At 40.9% G+C, this 20,727-nt stretch overlaps 1 protein-coding gene across 3 annotated transcripts in view; it reads right to left on the bottom strand.

The window, feature by feature from the left end:
* Nucleotides 1-20,727, bottom strand: part of Ube2k (ubiquitin conjugating enzyme E2 K) — a 64,960-nt gene that overhangs the window by 4,657 nt on the left and 39,576 nt on the right. For 2 of the 3 annotated variants that reach the window (XM_052735022.1, XM_052735023.1), the window contains 3 exons: nt 12,528-12,610; nt 1,860-1,959; nt 13-141 (listed from right to left, as the gene is read on the bottom strand). In XM_052735022.1, coding sequence (XP_052590982.1) covers nt 13-141; nt 1,860-1,959; nt 12,528-12,610 — 312 coding nt within the window. The remainder of the gene's footprint in view (nt 1-12; nt 142-1,859; nt 1,960-12,527; nt 12,611-20,727) is intronic. The other variant, XM_052735024.1, reaches the window with a different exon arrangement.

Here is a 20,727-nt window from a genome sequence, read left to right as displayed (position 1 = left end):
TCCTGTACTTACCCTATCAAAGCCCATAGCACACAGGTTTTCTATTTTTTTGGTGTATTCTGGACTAGAAACTGGTGCTCCAGCATACACATGTGCCCAAAGTCGAGCTGTCTGCTTGAACATTTCAGGATTTTGTTTGTACTACACAGAGGGAAAAAAACGATTAACATGACAATACAGTTGATCGGTAACATAGCAGCTCAACTAAGACTATTTAAGACGGGGCTTGGGCTGTGGAAGAGTGAATGGCAGCGCTAGCCCGGTCACCAGTTCAGTTACCAGCATCCCATGTGACCTAATATGAAATGAACTATTATTGAGATGTTGTAATCATTGTACACAAATTACACAACTAAACAAAATCAGTAGCATGTGAAATTACATGAACGTTGGCTGATAAATATGACCAACTATGCTACTAGGCACAGCTCAAGCTGAGACACCTCTCTTCAAGCTGTTCTCTGTAGTAATAAGAACACAACTCAAAAACCCTAACTTGTATCATGCTTTAAGAAAATTTAAAACTCAGAGTCCTTTTAGATAGTAAGATTTGCCACATGAATTTGAAAGATGTGTGGTGTTTTTTTATTATTATTATGTATACAGTATTCTGCCTGCATGTATCCCTGCAGGCCAGAAGAGGGCACCAGATCGACTACACATGGCTTTGAGCCACCAGGTGGTTGATGGGTACTGAACTCAGGACCTCTAGAAGAGCAACCAGTGCTCTTAACCACTGAGCCAACTCTCCAGCCCCAAATCTGAAATTCTTTAAGAAATACCTTACAGGAAGGATGCTTGCCAATTTAGTTTTTTTTTTCTTTTGTAGTTCCACATCTCGTGTGTGTGTGTGTGTGTGTGTGTGTGTGTGTGTGTGTGTGTGTGTGTGTGTGTCAGTCACTGGGAACATGAAAAATGCAATTACTGTGGAACCCTGACCACTTGAGTTTGATCCTGGAACCTGGAACTCAAAAAGTAGTTGTCTCCACGAAGTTGTCATCTGATCTACACACACACACACACACACACACACACACACACACACACACACAGTGGCTTTTGTAAAAACTATCAATTCATTTAATATTTTGTTTAATCCTAGCACTCAGGAGACAGAGGCAGGTGGATCTCTGAGTTCAAGGCCAGCCTAGTCTACAGAGTGAAATCCAGGACAGGCACCAAAGCTACACAGAGAAACCGTTTCAAAAAAAAAAAAACAAAACATAGGAACTGAGAATCAACTCCAAATATAGGGAGAAAAGAGAGAAATATTTCATAAATGGAGAGAAGATGTTTGACTCTGTAAACCGGAATATTTTAACGAAGAGGTTGGCAATCACTGTCTAAAGGTATGGATACTAGTTATTTAAACCTTTCATGCCACAGACCGTGTATAACACTGTCACTGTGACTGGGTAGCAAAATGAACAAGTGGATATGACTCTGTTCCTATAACATAAGATTAGCCAAACCAACCAGAGTGATGTAACTTGCCTTACCCTTAGAGGAATTAAAAGACAAAAAGCAAAAAATACTCCACTCCACACATGAACATCATTACCAATGCCACCACTGTCGGCTCCACTCCAGTGGTGGAGGAACCCAAAACTGTATGGAGAGAGGGCTTTATGATTGCACAAACCGGAGCACACATGTGGGAAATACACTGTAGATCTGGACGGTAACCACACAGGTGCTCACTGTGCAATGCTTTCATACATTAGAAAATAGCATCTACCACGTACCCAATGAAACCATCTCCAAATTTAGTCCCAATGTAGAATGTTCATATGCTGACATCAAATATTAAACATGATATACACACATCTAAGGAAGTCTTTCAAAGTCTGCCTTCTTACCTGATTCGCTACTACTGCATCTTGGGGGTCATCTGGTTCCGCAGCTGCCAACAGTGCTTGCAATGACAATAATACCGTGCGCAGAGTCATTGCTGCTGCCCTAAATTTCAAAACAGGAGATATCCCACTTAAAAGGGGCTCTGAAGGACATAACCAAAGTGTATGCTTTCTGAACTGAAACAACACTTAACAAATGTGTGTTTGCCAATATTTGATCCTTACAATGAGTCTATTTCTAAGACAACGTAAATCATCGCATCCTCATCCAACCTTGCCTTTTCTCCTCATTACTTTTACTATCTTGTAAGCTTTATCTACTCATGACATTTTTAATTCATTTTCTTCTTAAAGAAAATATTTTAGAATTTATGTGTATGAGCAGTTTTTCTCCATGTATGTTATATGCACCACAGTGCCTGGTGCCCATGAAGGTCAGAAGAGGCTCTGGATCCCCTAGAACTGGAGTTACAGATGATCACGAGCAGCTGTAAGGATGCTTGGAACCAAAGTCAAGTCCTCTGCAAGAACACATGCTCTTAACCACTAAGCAACCTCTCCAGTTCCTTACCCATATTTCTTAATAAAGAGATAAGTTGTTAATACTAATACAACCTGTGGAATTTTTTGAAAGAATTTTATTGTTTTTTGTTTTGTTTTTCAAGACAGGGTTTCTCTGTGTAACAGAGTCGACCAGGCTGACCCTGAACTCAGAGGTCAGCCTGCCTCTGCCTCCCAAGTGCTGGGACAATAAAGGCGTGCACCACCAACGCCTGGATAATTTTATTGTTTTGAATTATAAGATTATTTATGTATGTGCATATGAATACAGGTGGTTACAGAAGCCAGAAGCAGCTGATCCCCTCCAGTTGAACTACAGACAGTTGTATACCACTCCATATGGGGACTGGGAATTCAACTTGGATCTTTGAAAAGCAGTACATGCCTTTGAGCACTGACCCATCTCTCCAGCCATCTCTTTGAAGGGCAAATAAATTGGCTTTGAAAAGTTCTGCAATCAGTCCATAATATTCCAAACTAGGACAAATTTTTATTTAAAATATTACCACTTGGGTTTGGAGAGAGGCTCACAGTTACCCATGTGTACTGCTTTTGCAGAGAACCTGAGTTTAGGTCACAATTGCCTATAACTCTAGCTCCAGGAGACCTAATACTTTCTGGCCTCCCGAGGCACCCACATAGACTACACATACACACACCAATACATATACATAATTAGAAATAAAAATAAGCAATGCTTCTAAATATATTTACAACAAAAACCTCGGACTTTATAAAGCAATTATTTGTTTAAAATTTGCTTCTCTAATACTGAAATGTTAATGAATGTAAAAACTACAACGCTAATATGTACTGAAGAACCAACAGTACAGTCTTCTGAGGCACCGGCCTGTCAGTCTAGGGCCTTGTGAAGGCAAGACACTCTACCACTAAGCTACAACTCTAGTCCCAGTATGCTCAATTTTTAACCACACAAATGATCATTCTAAATCAGTCTTTTCTGGTTGGGCTTGTAATTCCTAAAAACAAACAAACAAAAAAACCCCAGTGACCAGCCTCATCTACAGAGCAAGTTCCAGGACAGCTAGGGCTACACAGTGAGACTCTGTCTCGAAACAAAGCTAACCAGTGACTATTTGCAGTATCCATGGATAATACATAAAACAAGGCAATCCTAAATGGTTAGGCAAAAAGGTAACTTTTAGAAACAGCATGTGTTAAAGCAGTCAGTTTCATTCAATGTCCTTCCCCTCCGGATGAGCAGCATCAGGGGGACTAGGGAACTTAGTTCGGGACGGAGTCTAGCTACAGAATAAAGAACTGGTCCCTCCCGTCTCATCTTCCCAAGTGCTAAGACTTCCGGCATGTATTACGAATGCTCAGCTGATGCCTTGGGAACTTAAGAAACGAAAATTCTCACCACACCCCTGCTCAATTAGAAGCTGGGAATATTTGAACAGATTGTCTGACAAAAATGACAGAAAATAATATTTGAAAAATACTGTTCTTTACAATTGAAGCTAACTGGCACCAGCTGTTCTCCACCAATGAAGTGAGTGCAAGGTAGGTCTCCATTTCACTTATTAAAATGTTCACTACAGCCGGGCGGTGGTGGCGCACGCCTTTAATCCCAGCACTCGGGAGGCAGAGCCAGGCGGATCTCTGTGAGTTCGAGGCCAGCCTGGTCTCCAAAGCGAGTTCCAGGAAAGGCGCAAAGCTACACAGAGAAACCCTGTCTCGAAAAACCAAAAAAAAAAAAAAAAAAAAAATGTTCACTACAGAGCCGGGCGGTGGTGGCACACGCCGTTAAGTCTAGCACTCAGGAGGCAGAGGCAGGTGGATCTCGAGGCCAGCCTGGTTTACAGAGTGAGTTCCAGGATAGCCAGGCTGTTCTACTGAGAAACCCTGTCTCAAGGGAAGAACTATACACGGTTCTCTGCAGTGATCTTTGGGAAGCCAGGCATGCTAAGATAGACAGAATCCTCGCACCTGGGAGAGGGAAGCAGGGGGTCCAATTCAGCCTAAGCGGCGATAAAGCAAGACTGTTTAATTCAAGGGAGGAAAAAGAAGCAACCAGAATGAAAATTTCTAACTGATCAATTTCTATCTCTAAGGAAGCTAGAGCAATTAGGAAAACCTGGCATGATGCTTCGAGGGAGCTGACCCTGCCAAGCACAGTCCTGAAAACCTTTACACTAGCATGTGGTAGATACAGAAAACCAAGACTTCAAGGGAATCCTTAACTATACAAAGCATTGTGGGCTACACTGAGACCTGTCTCAAAAATCAAAAATAATAGAGTAAATAAAAAAATAAACAGGCTACCATGCTAAATTAGCATTTAAAACACAATCGTTCTTTTAAAAGCTTTCAAAGCACAGCTCGGTGGTGCAAGCCTTTCCTCTCAAGAGCACTGTAGGCAGCAGAGGCAGGCCGAGTGTTGAAGGCCAGCCTAGACTGCAGTTTCAGTCCCCTCAGCCACACAGCTTTATATCCCAGCTGATAAAGCAGACTTCGGTGTTCAATTTCCTAAGCGCTTCCAAGTTAATTCTCAACCAAGAGCTGAAATATATTTTTAGCACATCCAGAGGCTGATGTGATGGCTAAGTAGATAAAAACACTTGTGATACCAGCCCGAAGACCCAAGTTCATCCCCAGAACAGAATCCATACTGATGTCCTATGACCGTCACCAGACAGACACCACACCCACAGCATACACACATACAATAAACAAGCTCTTAAAGAAATATAAGTTAGAACACATAATCGAACAAAAGCCCTTAAATAGTCATACTTGTCTTTCCATTACCAAACAAAGATGGAAATTCTTTCCTTAGAAGAATATATCACTCTAATTTTAATTCTTTAGGAATTTCAGTTGCTGGAGAGATGGTTCAGTGATTAAGGGTCCTTGCTGCTTCTTCAGAAGACACACGTACAGTTCCCAGACCCCATAGCAGCTTCCATGTGTCTACAACTACAGGTATAGGAGTTTCAACACTCTGTGGCCTCCACAGGCATCAGGCATACATGTGATACACACATACAAAAAACCAAAAGGCCAAAAACATACATTTTTTTTAAATCTTAAAAAAAAAGAAAGAAAAAGAAATTTCTAAGGTTGTTTTCCCTTTTTTTGGTTTTGTTTTTTTGTTTTTTGAGACAGGGTTTCTTTGTGTAGCTTTTGGAGCCTGTCCTGGAACTCGATCTGTAGACCAGGCTGGCCTCGAACGCTCAGAAATCCACCTGCCTGTCTCCCAAGTGCTAGGATTACAGGCGTGCGCCACCACAGCCCAGCTTCTTTCTTTTTTTTCATATTCATAGGTGCTGTGTCTGCATGAGGGTGCCAGGTACAGTGGACTGGGAGGGACAGGCAGCTGCCATGTGAGTGCTGGGAATTGATCCCTGGTCTCTGGAAGAGAGCCAGTGCTAGTTAACTGCTGAGTCGTCTTGCCCGCCCCTCTAAGGTTACATTTAAAGGCACATTCACAGTTAAAAGTAGCCTAAATTTATCAGCAAAAAGATGACCCATACTAGCAAAGCAACACAAAAACAGGACAGAAGAATACCACCACAAAACTGAAACATGCAACACAAGCTGCTTAACCTAACATGCTCACGGACTTTGTTTTCTTTTGATGGTGTTACAACACAGAACCAAGTCAAGCATTCTCTAACATGAGCTAAGTGAGCTAAAGCCTAAGTCAACCAAGAACTTGCTTACACCCTTGCTTTTTGGTTCAGCATTGTGAAGAAAAAAAATTTCACTTTCTGTCCTAACGAGGCCTTGAACTAATGCTAGAATTACAGGTGTGGGAAACCGTGCTTAATGCATGTGTTTTCACACACACACGCACGCACGTACGTACGTGCTTTATGTATGTGTATATGTATGCATGCACCTGGCTATTTTTTTTATCTCTGTTTACTTTATGTGGATGAGTGTTCTGTCTGCAATGTTTGTCTGTGTATCATGGGTGTGGTCAGTGCCTGCAGAGGCCAGAGGAGGGTGTGGATCCCCTGCCGCTGGAGTTAGATGTGAGCTGCCATGCGGGTGCTGGGAGTTGAACCAAGGTCCTCTAGAAGAGCAGTCAATGCTCTTAACTACTGAGACCTCTCTCCATCAACTAAATTACTTCTTTTAAAAAATTATGTTCGGGGCTGGAGAGATGACTCAGTAGTTAAGAGTACTCTTCACTCTTTCAGAGGACTCAGGTTCCCAACACCCACATGGCAGCTCACAACTGCCTATAACTCTAGTTCCAGGAGACTGGACACCCATGGGAAAACACCAATACACATAAAATAAAAAATAAATTAAAAGAGAAAGAAAGAAAATGTATTTGAGCCAGATAGTGGTAGTATATGCCTTTAATCCAGCAAAGACATGAGGTTCTCTGAGTTCCAAACCAGTCTGGTCTAACAGAGAGAATTCCATAACAGTGAATTCTAGCACAGGCCTTTCATTCCAGTGCTCCTGAGGCAGAGGGAGGCAGACCTCTGTAGATTCGGAGCCTGGTCTACAGAGTGAGTTCCAGGGCAGCCAGGGCTACACAGTGAAACCCTGTCATGAAAAACCAAAAAAACAAACAAATAAAAACAATGAAAGAAAAGGGAAAAATAAAAAAAGAAAGAAAGAAAAGGATGCTTGCCGCCATCAAAACAAAACCAAACCATAAAATACCAGTTGCTAGTAAAGATGTGCACAGGAAATTTAACTCTCGTTCAGTTAGTACAAACAGTGTGGAAACTCCTCCAACAGTACATGGAGCTAATATAATAAAAATTAAACAGAGATCCAGCCATACTACTTCTGCAAAGTAGAAAAGCGGAGACTCCAACACTCATTCATACACTCAGGCTAGCAGCAGCACTACACACAAGTGCCCAAGGGAGACGCAGTTTCCCCTGACGGATGAATGGATCAACAGAACCTTCTAGGTTTTAGCTTAGCTTTAAAATGTCATCTGTGACATGTACAACGATACCATACCGATAAACCTTAAAGCATTATGTGAACTAAAATAAATCTGACATAAAAGGACAAATTATCTTATGATTTTATCGAAGGCAACTAAAGTATTCAAATTCAAGTTTCATCTTTTAGGTTAAAAAATTCTGAGCTCGGAGTGGTGGCACACGCCTTTAATCCCAGCACCCAGGAGGCAGAGGCAGGTGGATCTCTGTGAGTTTAAGCCAGCCTGGACTACAGAACAAGTTCTAAGACAGCCAGAGCTATACAGAGAAACCCTGTCTCGAAAAAAAAACCAAATAATGAAAGTCATTCTTGAAACTGTCTGCATAAAGTATATGGAACTTAACATAATTCAACCACATACTTAAAAATGGTCAGGAAGAAGCAAACTGTCCCTTTCCCATGATCCCTCGGGATACTCCTTTCCAATTTGGGCAGAATGGTTCTCACAGAGTGGAAATAAGGACCGTCTGACACTAAGAAAAATATACCACCTCAAGAATACACCACCAACATCCATAAGCACACTCATGGAGAAGCCTCAAAGACTAATGATCCTGTGCACGTGGAGATATAAGAACTGCCAAGAAAGGAGACAGGGACTCCAAAGGTGTTTACTCAACAGAGTTGTCTGGGCTGAATGTGCAACATGCCTAACATGTACTAAGGAGGAAGACTCACAAACCACGCCTGAGAGTTTGTTCATTTGCTGTAGTGACTTGAATGAAAATATGTCCTACATAGTGACATGTATTTCAACTTGGTCCCCAGTTGACAGTACTGTTTGGAAGGTTTATGGTACTTTGAGAATGTAGAGCCTTGCTGGAGGAGATAGTCATGGGAGTGAGCTTATACAGCTTCCCACTTCCAGTTCACTGTTTGCTGGTATGCCAATGAAATGTGGTAAGAGGCTGCACTGGCTGTCTGCTGCCCTTTGGTCCCTGCCATTATGGACTCTTCTGGAACCATAACATAAAATAAACACTTTCATTTCTAAGTTGCTTGTGGTCGTGATATTTTATCACACCAACAGAAAAATAACTGATACACTTGTATTTTCACACCACTTTTTAAAAACTAGCTTCCTGTCCCAAAAAGAAAAGAAAGGAGGTTGGCGATGAACAAATAAACTGACAAATGAATGAATAAATGAATAAATAAGGAAGCATGACGACATGAAGTTGGGAAAAGACGCAGGGGATGTTGAGGGAGTTGAAGGGGAGAGAAGAGAAGGGATATAATCATATTTCAATGTATGTACATTATGAAATTCTCAAAATAAAAAGTATTAATTTTTTAATAATACTAGCCAGGTATGGTGGTACACACTTAAATCCCAACACTTAAGAGGAAAGGCAGACAGATCTCTGTCTTTCAGGCTAGCCTGGTCTTTATAATGAGATCTCGCCTAATAAATAAATAGATGACGGATAAATGAATGAGTGGTGCAATACTAGCTAATGATACTCAATGACACTTTGAAATAACTGCTACAAATACCAAACAAAGCCAACCCTAGAAACTACAAAAACTTTCTTTGATGGCAATAACACATATTTTTCTTGTTTTATATTAATCTTTAAAATCTAAATTTGCTAATGTAAAAAATTAAGTATCTGAAAAAACTGCCATTCTATTCATTCTTGTCACAAGTGCTAATTAAATCTGTACTTCACTGAGCTTTTCAGGATTTCATACGCACAATTAATTTTATTTTAGGAAGTACTAAAAGGCCAACAGAAATATGAAATTTCAAAATGTATTAGTTTAGGGTCGGCAAGACGGCTCAGCAGGTGAGGAGGCCTGCCGTGCAAGGCTGGCAAACTGACTCTATGCCCAGATGGAGAAGGCGACGGGAAGATGGACTCCACCAGGTGTCTGTCCTCTCACCTCCACGCATGCCCTGACGCCCGTGCTCACACACTACCTACCCATACTGATGAATCTCCAATGGTCCTGGCATGCAGTCCAAAGTTCAATCACCAGCAAGGCAAAAACAATGAAAAACCAGGGATGGGGGGGGAGGGGGAGCGATGACGGGACAAACTGAGTCTGCCAGAGCTTGACAACCTGAATTTAATCCCCAAGGCCCATATGGTGGAAGGAGAGGACTCCTCAAAGTTGCTCCAAGTACACCACGGCACACACACTCACACACATACACAAACACAGGCAGACAGGCAGAAATTTTAGACCTATCTTTAGCAAATGAACACAGCTTTCACGATAATGCTGTAAATGGCCTGAGTAGAGCAGGGGGAGACTGAGAGGGACAGGCCACTGCAATCATTCAGACAAAAGGGAAGTGGCACTGGGAATCCAAAGGACAGTAGGGAAGCTGCTTGTGAGACCACAACTTTACTAACAGATTGGTGTAGACAGATACAAAACACCAGAGAAAAGAAAAGCCAAGCCTGGTGTGGTGGCCCACGCCTTTAACCTGAGCATGGGGAGGCAGAGATAGGTGGATCTCTGTGAGTTCGAGGCCAGGCTGATCTACAGAGTAATATCCAGGGTAGCCAACGCTACACTGAGACCGTGTCTAAATTTAAAAAAAAAAGGAAAGGAAGAAAGAAATTCCAAGATCATAATGAGGCTTCCACCTAAGAAACTGAACAGATGTACAACTGCTAAGAGCTGAAATGAGGAAGACTATGGAAAGAAGCAATAAGATTTTTCTTTACGTTTCTTTACGTTTACTTATGTGTATGGGTATATTTTGCCTGGAGGCATGTCTGTGTACCATGTGTGAGCTTAATGCTCCCTGAGCCAGGAAAGGGCACCAAATGTCACGGCACTACAGCATGTGGGTGCTGAGATTCCAACCTAAGTTCTCTGGAAGAGCAGCCAGTGTTTTTAACTGCTGAGTCATCTTGCCAGTCCCCAAAGATTTTTTTTTTTTTTTTTTTTTTAAGTATTTCACTATGTAGTAGAACTGGCTGTGTAGAGCAGACCAGCCTCTAACTAACAAAGACCTGCCTGTCCCTGCCTCCTGGATGCTGACATTATAAAAGGTGTGCATCACCAACTCCAGGAACAGTAAGATGGTTGGTTTTTAACACACTCAAGATGTTTATTATGTAATTCAAATATAGATAAGTAGACATTAATATGAGCTTGGAGTGTAAGAACACACTCATATGCTGGCAAGATGGTCCAGTGAGTAGAGGCATTTGATGGAAGAAAGAGGTACTGACTGCTCGAGGCTGTCCTCTGCCTCTCTCCACGCACTGTTATTCCATGTGCACACAGACACAAACATTTTAAAATGTAAAAAGAAATGTAATAGGAAAATCAGGAGGATATTTGTAACTTGCCAGTTTGTAAATGAGAAATTAGGACATCCGAGTAGCAAGACGAAGAAGAAGAATCTAGAACTGACCCCTGCAGCGTTCTCATATGCAAAGACCCACGAGACACAGAAAAAACAAGCAGGTTATGGAGTGGAAACAGGAAAAGAAAGCCAGCATGGACTTCCTGGAAGCAAAATAAAAACAGAACATCTCTAATTATGCAAATATGCACTGACATCACTGAGACGTGAAGTTAGAAGAGGCTGCAAATAAAATGTTATGGAAAAAACAAAACCAAACCACGAGACCTTAACTTTTAAGACGCTGGCAAAAAAGTCACAAATCAAAGAGTGACTAGTTAAATATATTCTAAAATAAATCAAGAACCTTCGAACAAAAAGAAACCAAAACAGGAATCCTACTCTGTCACAGTCAAAAAAAAAAAAAAAAACCAAACTGCCCATACACTGAATGTCATCACTGCAGTATGAGCACTACCAACCATCACTTTCTTTCCCTTCCTTCAAAAGGTGAACCAGAAGTTTAAACATCTGAGCACTAATTCATGATTTCCGTAAGATCAGTGTTCTGCGTATTCTCGCCAACAGCCCTGTCTTCCTGTGTTTGGTGATATCACATACTTTTATTTTCCCCCTTCCAAAGCAGGGTCTCACTATGTAGCCCAGACTAGCTTCATACTTAACAATCATCCTACCTCAGTCCTCCAAGTGCTGGAATCACAGGTGACTATTCCTTTACTCAATTTCATTGTATAATTCTGGACAGTTTTTCCATTAGTAAGATGATGTGCTAATTATGAGTAAGAACATTGAATGGCTAATCTAGTCCATCAGATATATTACTGCTAAAATATACCAGGTTCCATTCTAAATACATCCCATGAACCAATGTACTTCATTCTCTCAGGCCAGTAAAGTAAACATGAGTGTCATCTCACAAATGAGAAAGCCAAGGGGCACAAATCTGCTTATAACGATACAACCTCACAAATGGAATAGGGATTTAAATCTGAAGGCTACAGAAGCAGGAACTCTTAAATACTCAACTACTACCAAGAGCGATGAATATACTCCTACAATCCCAGTACTGTGAAGCATAAGGCAAGAAGAAAAGAGCTCCAGTTCCAAGGCTAGTGTGGGCTCCACAGCACAACCTTCTTTAAAAGAAAACAAACAAGCAAACAAAGCACACCAGTGTGCCTGTGTACGCAGCTGCACCAGTGAAGTAATTCAGCAAGCGAAGGTGCCTGCTGCTTCCCCCCAGACTGCTACCTGGAGCTCGATCCTGGGGCCCAGAGAGTGCAGTGCATAGACATCAACAGGCTTCGTCTGACCTCCATAGTCTACTGGGGCAAGTTCATGCGCGCGCGCGCGCGCGCACACACACACACACACTTAAAAATCAAACTCAAAAATACACAAATACAATAACTAAGCAAATGACGTGAAAGAAGACTTACGTAAAAGAAAATACTACTTGCAAAAGAACTGGTGCCACCCGAGAGCCAAACTGTGCTCAATTAATACAACTCTACGTGAAAGATGACTGCTTCAACTTACGTTTTTAGTCTCTTACAAACACCTTCTTTAGATAAACAAGAAGGAAATTACCAAAATAAGAAATGGTACCCAAGATTTTTAAAATGTAAAATTATAATCTGACATTTCTTTCAAAGTGTCCATACTTTAGGCAGCAGTTTATAAAAAGTCTCTAAGTACCTAGTTGAAAGTCTATTTTGACTGAGATCATGATAACTCTTTAAAGTATAACTTATGTTTTGGAGAATTAACACACTTCACATTCTTAGTCTTGGTTCTCCTATGAGACAGAGAAGAGAGCAAATTCAGAAGTCTCTTACCATTGATCTTTCAGGATATCCAAACAAATAGCCCCTGTGACGGAACTAATATTAGGATGCCATATTTTAGTGATAAACCGGACCTAGAATATAAAGCACACTTGAGTTTTTAAGTAACAAGGGAAAAACAAAACAAAACAAAAACTCCAATATGTAAAGGTAAAATAGAACTAGAAGAAAATGATATTCCAAAAGAAATTATATACTTTTATGGCATCATTTTCCAAAGCTTTAGTGAACAAAGCTTTCAGTAGGCCAAAGGTCAATGACATATGTTTAAAACTTTTAATGTACATTCTACATTCAAACACAACTAACAATTACCAGATGTTTACACTGTACCTAGTATTATGCTAGATATGAGAAATAAAAGACTATAAAATCCAATAAAATAGCATGTAAAACCAAATAGAGACATTAAATGATACCTACCCAAGTGTGAGGTAAGGTACAAAACAGGCTTAAAGAAAAATGGATGCATATGCACTGATGGCTTATAATAGTCCCAATTTCTCTATACAAGTTATACTCAAATATTATTAAATAATTCAAATATTTGAAGGCCTATTATTACATGTCTAACACTACTGAGGAACTTAACCTTACAGTTTAAGAAAACTAAAATCAAGATAAGCGTGGTAGTAGACACCTTTAATTCTAGCAGTGGGGGACCAGAAGGCAGACCTCTGTGAGAGTTGGAGGCCAGCCTGATTTACATGGACAGTTCATGCCAGCCACAGCTACAAAAACACTGTATTCAATGATACCAACCTTTTCTCAATGGCTCTAAAGAATGCTCACTCCTGATTTGACTATTTGTGACAGGCCATTCATTCGTCCAATGCAAGATCATGCTATTGGCTTGACTTTAGACCACAACTCAGCTCTCCATAAATCCCATATTCTACTCTCTGCCTCAATTTCACATTCAAGGACATGTCGTTGTTGTTTTGTCTGAACTTTTGCTGTGTTATTTCTTTTCTCAGTAACATTCTCCTATACTCTCCTCCCCTGCACTAAACTCAGACTTTTAGCTTCCATTATTTCTCACTTCTTCCTAATCTATTCCCACAAAATCCTTTACTTCTCCCTACTGCACAGAACTGACTTCACAGCCACAGTCTCTGCCTTGTCTGGTCTTTAATGAAAGGTTCTGTCTCTAGCACCCGCTAGAACATCTCCAGTGTCTAAAGTACCTGACACTTACTATATATACTTACAATTACGGCAAATTTGTTATCACAGGGATAAACAAGAGCTCTTTCAAATACACACAAAGTCAAGTAAGACATACAGGACTTATGCACAGCAATCATTTCTTTTTGTTTGTTTGTTTTTCCAGACAGGGTTTCTGTGTAGCCCTGGCTGTCCTGGAACTTGCTCTATAGACCAGGCTGGCCTCAAATTCAGAGATCCTGCCTCTGCCTGCGCCATCATGGCCCACCATTTCTTTTCTTTTTTTTTAATTTTTATTTTATGTGCATTGGTGTGAAGGTGTCAGATCTCCTGGAACTGGAGTTACAGTTGTGAGCTGTCATGTGGGTGCTGGGAATTGAACCCGGGTCCTCTGGAAGAGCAGCCAGTTCTCTTAAGTGCTGAATCTTCTCTCCAAGCCCCTCCACCATTTCTTTAAAAAAAAAAAAAAATCTATTTTATTTGTGTTTGTGTGTGTGTGTGTGTGTGTGTGTGTGTGTGTGTGCACGCACTCTAACTACACTTGGATGGGTCCCTGAAAAGGCTAGAAATGGGTGTCAGATCCCTTGAAGCTGGAATTGCAAGAAATTATAAGCTGCCTAAGATGTGTGCCTAGAAATGAACTCAGATTCTCCGAAAGAGCAGCAAGAGCTTTAAACTGAACCAGACAGCCCTCCAGCAACCATTTCTTTGTAACAAATATACACACAAAAATGTATAACTTAATAACCAATCAATAAGTTAAACTCATAAAGACATCAAACAATCACTGAAATTAGCAGCAATATCTCAAGGAAAGCATAGCATTCTACAATTTCCGATAACTTATTTTGAGACAAAGTCTCCCTCTGTCTCCCCAGTGCTAGAAGTAAAGGTGTGTTCCACCACAGCCAGCTCTAACCTTTTTCTTTTGGATTGATTTATTTCATGTATACAGTGCTCTGTCTGCATGTATGTCTTTATGCCAGAAGAGGGCGTCAGATCTCATGACAGATGGTTGTGAGGCACCATGTGGATGCTGGAAACTGAACTCAGGCCCTCTGGAAGAGCAGCAGCCAGTGCTCTGAACCTGAGCCGTCTCTCCAGCCTCTACTCTGTAATCTTAAAGCCTTTGTGACAAGAATGAAATATAAAGTATTTTTCTGTTTTGTTTTTTCTTTTGTTTTTAAGATAATGACCCCAAACTCAGGATCCTCCTGTCTCAGCCTCCAGGGTGGAGAAATTTTAAAGCTGCACTAACATAGCTAGCTTTTGTAAAATAGAATTTTAAATTACTACTAAAGATGCCCGAGAGTATTTAGGCAAGTGATCTGAGGACATGTTAACTCATCTTGTTCTTGCAGGGAGTGGGGAGCCGTAGTGTGGGTCTCAAACCGAGGAGACCCAGGGAATAGAGAGACAAGAACTCTACCAGTGAGCTATATTGCAAAGCCCTGTATCTTGTTTTTAAAGAGAAACCCACACTTTTTTTTTTTATAATTATAGCAACTAATTCTTTTTTTTTTTTTAAGATTTACTTATTTATTATGTACACAGTGTTCTGTCTGCACGTATGCCTGCAGGCCAGAAGAGGGCACCAGATCTCATGACAGATAGTTGTGAGCCACCATGTGGTTGCTGGGAATTGAACTCAGGACCTCTGGAAGAGCAGCCAGTGTTCTTAACCACTGAGCCATCTCTCCAGCCCAACCTATACATATTTATTGAAGATATATATGTACAGAACAAGGAATTAAATGGAGCAAGGAAACTGTTAAATTAATTCTTATTCTGATGTGAAATTTCCTGTTTAAAAATTTTTTGAATTTAGATGGTCCAATAAAGACATTTTTTCTTCAAGAAGACACTCAGTTATCACCTACCCATTCAGCAGTGACAGACTAGTAAGACATGTTTGTGTACACCAGCATTCCATCCCCTATTTTTTTTCTTATTGTTTTTATCACCTTTTACCTCCTTTCTTGCTCTGCCTTATGTTATCCCTAAGCAACCACACGCTTTCCACGCCACTGTTCTAAACCCACCTACTATCCACTACATACCTATGTTTCTTCCATTTCTTTAATTCCTGAACTAAGTTTACAGAAATCTACAACTTAACAACAACAAAGTTGGCAGGGATGAAGTTAAGCAACAGAGCCAAGTGGGCAGCACACCTCCCGTCCCAGCACCTGGGAGGAGGAGCGGGAGGCTCACAGGGCTAGTCACAATATCTGTGCAGAGTTCTAGGCCTGCCTGGACTGAGTGTAAAAACCAAATCAGGTACCAGATGTTACGGTACAAGCTTTGAATCCCACTTGGGAGGCAGAGGCAGGTGGACTGCTGGGAAGACTAGGCAAGCATGGTATACACACCAAGTTTCAGGGCAGCCAGAGATACATAGTAAAACTGTGTCTCAAAGTAAACAAGAAAACAGATTAACAAAACAAACAAGCAAGCAAGCAAACTAAGAGTGGCCGAAATGGCTCAGGAAATGTAAGATCTTGATGAGTCAGTCAAAGTTGGTGTTTCCCAACTTCAAACCCAGTACTCGGGAGGCAGAGAAAGGCTATCTCTGTGAAGCCAACTTGGTCAACACAATTGGACAGACCCCCAAAGCCACCCCCTTGGGATACAGAGTCTCACTATGCAGCTTTGGCTAGCCTGGAACTCACAGAGACCCACCTGTCTTGGACCCAGAAAAGCTGGAATACAACACCATGCAAACAAACAAAATTTGTGCTGTGGGTTGCTCATCCCCACAACCCATGAAAAGGTAAAAATCAAGAACTCAATCTACAAGCTGTCCTCTGATCTCCACATGCACACCACAGCGCAAATACACAAAAATGCAGTTTTAGAGAACAGTACAACAACACAATGCTCTTTCTGAGTCACATTCTGCATCAATTACACTTAAGTGATTTGTAGTACTCTAGTACTATATACACTAATAAAAACAATTCAAGTCTCTATTTTCATGCATTAGCAACATGTAAGAAATTCAAAGCTTGCTGGGCAGTGGTGGCGCACGCCTTTAATTTCAACACTTGGGAGGCAGAGGCAGGTGGATCTCTGTGAGGTCGAGGCCAGCCTGGTCTACTGAGCAAGTTCCAGGACAGACTCCAAAGCTACACAGAGAAAACCTGTTTCAAAAAAAAAAAAAAATCTGAATATTGTATACACAGAGAAAAAAATTGTTACAGATCAGAAGAGAGACACTGCTTAATTAGCTATACTAGCAACGATTATCAGTATTGTTCTCTCTTCCTACAATGTACAGTCTCCATCTCCCTCACTCTTTAATTCATTAAATATTTCAGCTCCTACTTCGTGTTAGAGACACAAGTTCACAATTCCATCATTAACTTCGATGAAAAAACTTCAGAATATTGTATTTACTCCATAATAGAAAATACTTCACTAAAGGAAAGAAAATACTCTATTATTGAAAACAGGTAGACCTGCTGTTTTGGAGAGATGACTCAGTGGTTAAGAGCACTGGCTGCTCTTCCAGAGGACCCAGCTTCAAGTGCCAGCACCCCCATGGCAGCTCACAATTCCAGTTCCGGGGAATTGCACACTCTCACACAGACACCAATGCATATAAAATAAAATAAATTTATTTTTAATTTTTAAAAAAGATTAGTATTGGTATTTAATATTCAATTTCAGAGCTGGAGAAATGGCTCAGTGGTTAATAGAACTGGTCATTCTCCCAGAGGACTGGGGGTTCAATTCCAAGCACCCAGACGTTTGTTTCTTTTTTAAAAATAAACTGCATTTAAAGAAAGCCAAAGGCTCAGATATTTACTGTTTTATTTTAGTGTATAAGGATGTTTTCTATGCATTTATGTCTGTGCACCACGTGTATGCCTGGTGTCCAGGAAGACCAAAAGAAGGCACTGGATACCATGAAACTGGAGCTGCAGATGACTAGGAGCGGTTACATGGGTTCTGGGACTTAAACCCAGATCCTCTGGAAGAGCAGCCGGTGCTCTTGACACCATCTCCCCAGTCCCCTCACAACTATTTCTAACTCCAATTCCAGGGGATACTAGACACTATTCTGACTTCCAAGGGCACTGCATGTATGTGGTGCACATACATATATGCAGACAAAACCATACACATAAAATAAAAATAATCTAAAGCAATTACTACTTATTTCATATATTAAAGAGCTATATTGGCTAGTCCAATAGTGAGGTGGCCATTCTAACTGGGGGCTCAAACAGCTATATACCCAGCCCATCAGCATCTAATTCTAAATTACTTCTTTTTTTGGGGGCGTGGGGGGTTTTGAGACAGGGTTTCTCTGTAGCTTCAGAGTCTGTCCTGGAACTCCCTTTGCAGACCAGGCTGGCTTCAAACTCACAGAGATCTGCCTGCCTCTGCCTCCTGAGTGCTGGGATTAAAGGCGTGCACCACCACTGCCCAGTTCTAAATTACTTTTATTACCTCAAGAAGAAACCCTGGGCTACAGCATTTGCCTAGTAGGCACAAGGCCCCATGTTCAACCTGAACAGAACAAAAATAGAAAAGAAAAAATGAAAGCAAAGGGCTGAGAACATGAGACAGTGAGAAAAAGTAACTGATGCACAAACGAGAAGACCCGAGTCTAAATCAAACACACATGTGCTCAAGCACGTGCACACTCAAACACAGAGGGGTGGGGTAATATACTTTGTTCTTACTCCTTCCGCATTAGGATCTGAGAAGGGTAATCAGTCTAATAACCTAACACAAAGACTACCCAATCCTCAAGAACCTGGGTGTTCAGCAACCCTTAGCCCAAGTTCTCTCACCTTTCAGAGCTAAAGGCCATTACAGAAAACGAAAATTCACAGCACAAATGACAGTTATCACTATTGTTGTCTAATACTGAAGATGCAATGGCTATAAAGCCTGTTTCTTCCATTTTTTTCATTTCCATTTGGAATGAAAAATACAGTGTTGCTTGAATCTAGGAGTTCATGACCAGCACAGGCAATACAGGGAAAGCCCTTCTCAAAACCAAAAACCCACTGGGCATAGTATCATATACCTTTATTCTAAGAATTCGGGACACAGAAGCAGGCAGATCTCTATGAGTTCCAGGCCAGTCAAGGCTACATAGAGGGACTGTCTCAAAACAAACAAAACACTCATGGACTGACCAGATGGCTCAGAGAACAAAGGCAGTTGTTACAAACCAAGTCTTACAACTTGAGTTTGATCCCTGGGCCCCAAGTAGTAACAGAAGAAACAACTCCCACAGTTTGTCCTTTAACAAACATCAGTGTGTGCACATTGGACCACTTGTATTTACAGAGTGAGTGTGTGTGCATACACAGTAAATAAGCAAATAAATTTATTGAAAGCCCACTCATGTGAATGGATAAACAAAGTGGAATATGTGCATACAATGAATGAAACACTCAACATTAGAAAGGGAGGAAATTTGGACGTGTTATAACATGGATGAACAGAGGCAACAAAATGCTAAGGGCAGACACCAAAGTGAAAATACTGTGTGATTTGTCTTATACAATGAACACAGAACAGACAAATTCACAGACACAGAAAAAATAGAACAATGGTTTTTCTTTGCTTTTTGGGGGAGGTGGGGAGAATAGTATTTTATTTAGATAGGGTCTCTTCTATTTGTAGCTCTAGCTGGCCTGGAACTCGCTATGTAGACCAGGTTAGCCTGGAACTCACAGAGATTCACCTGCCTCTGCCTCCCCTCAGCTGGAATTTCAACAGTGGTTTATAAAAGCTAGAAGTAGGGCACTAGAGAATTACTATTTAATGAACACACATTTCACTTTAGGAAGATGAAGAAAGTCCGGAGTAGACGCTTATGGTTACACAAAATGTCAATACATACTGCTGAATAATACATCTAGAAATGGCTGAGGGGACTAGAGTGCTCACCTAGAATGCAGAAAGCCCTGCCTGTGATCCCATCACTCAGGAGGTGAATGCAAGAGGATCATCAAGGTCATCCTCAGTACATAGGCAGCTACTCTGTCTCAATCAATTAAAGGGTTAAATTGGTAAATTTTATTTTACCACAATTGCAAAAAGAAAAGCAAACTCCCTTCCCTCTCAAAAGTCAGGTATATCATAAAATAGATGTGCCTAAGCAACAGAGCAACAGAGCTCCAAACTCATCCTGGAACACTGCAGATGAAGTCAAGAAGTACAGTCTAATGTGCACAAGGTTATAGGTTCAATCCACAGCAACGAAAAACAATGAACGAAAAATATTCAACCTGCAAGTTTCACTACCATATTAATTCCTGTTTGTATTTTGGTGCTGTGTACTTTTTGGTTTTGTTTTCCCGAGGCTTCTGGTACAGTGCCAGAGGGCCTCCAACTCAGCATCTCCAGGGGTTGAGGTTACAAGTTCCTATCCACTCTTAAGTAGAAACAACCAAGAGGTTAAGTGATGCATTCCAGAACATTTCAGCTGCTATGATATGCTAATCAAGGACATTAAACTATTAAAAGCTATAGATAAAACACAGAAGTAATAATGCCACTGAAGACACATGTTCAATACATGAATTGGTTCTCTATTATGTTAGCATTATATAAATTTTATAAAATACTAATGAGATGGGGAACAACTCTTTATTTAAGAGCATTTCTTGCTCTTCCAGTACCCAAGTTCAGTTCTCAGCACCTACAAATGGCAGCTTACAATGTCTCAGAACTGCTTGTATCCAGATTCTAACTATAAGGGATACCGTCTTCTAGTCTCATGGGCACCCATACACACTTAGCATATTCACATTCACATGCATACACGTAAATACCTTTAAGAACAAAAAATACATGTCAGGAAAGCCTTTAAATCCAGCATGTGGAAGTCAGAGGCAGCTGCATTTCTGGAAGTTCCTGAGGCCAGCATGGTATACATAGAGAGTTCCAAACAAGTCAGAGCTGCACAGTGGCACTGTCTCAAAACAACGGGGAGAAGGGGTGTAGAGTTGGCTCAGAGGTTAAAAGTGTTCCATGGAGGGCTATCAAGATGGCT

Source organism: Peromyscus californicus, unplaced genomic scaffold (genome assembly GCF_007827085.1).
Source record: "Peromyscus californicus insignis strain IS unplaced genomic scaffold, ASM782708v3 Scaffold_13__1_contigs__length_99412109, whole genome shotgun sequence".
NCBI classification, from domain to species: domain Eukaryota; kingdom Metazoa; phylum Chordata; class Mammalia; order Rodentia; family Cricetidae; genus Peromyscus; species Peromyscus californicus.
Note: the sequence above shows the minus strand (reverse complement) of the source record. Positions and strands in the feature narration are given on the sequence as shown.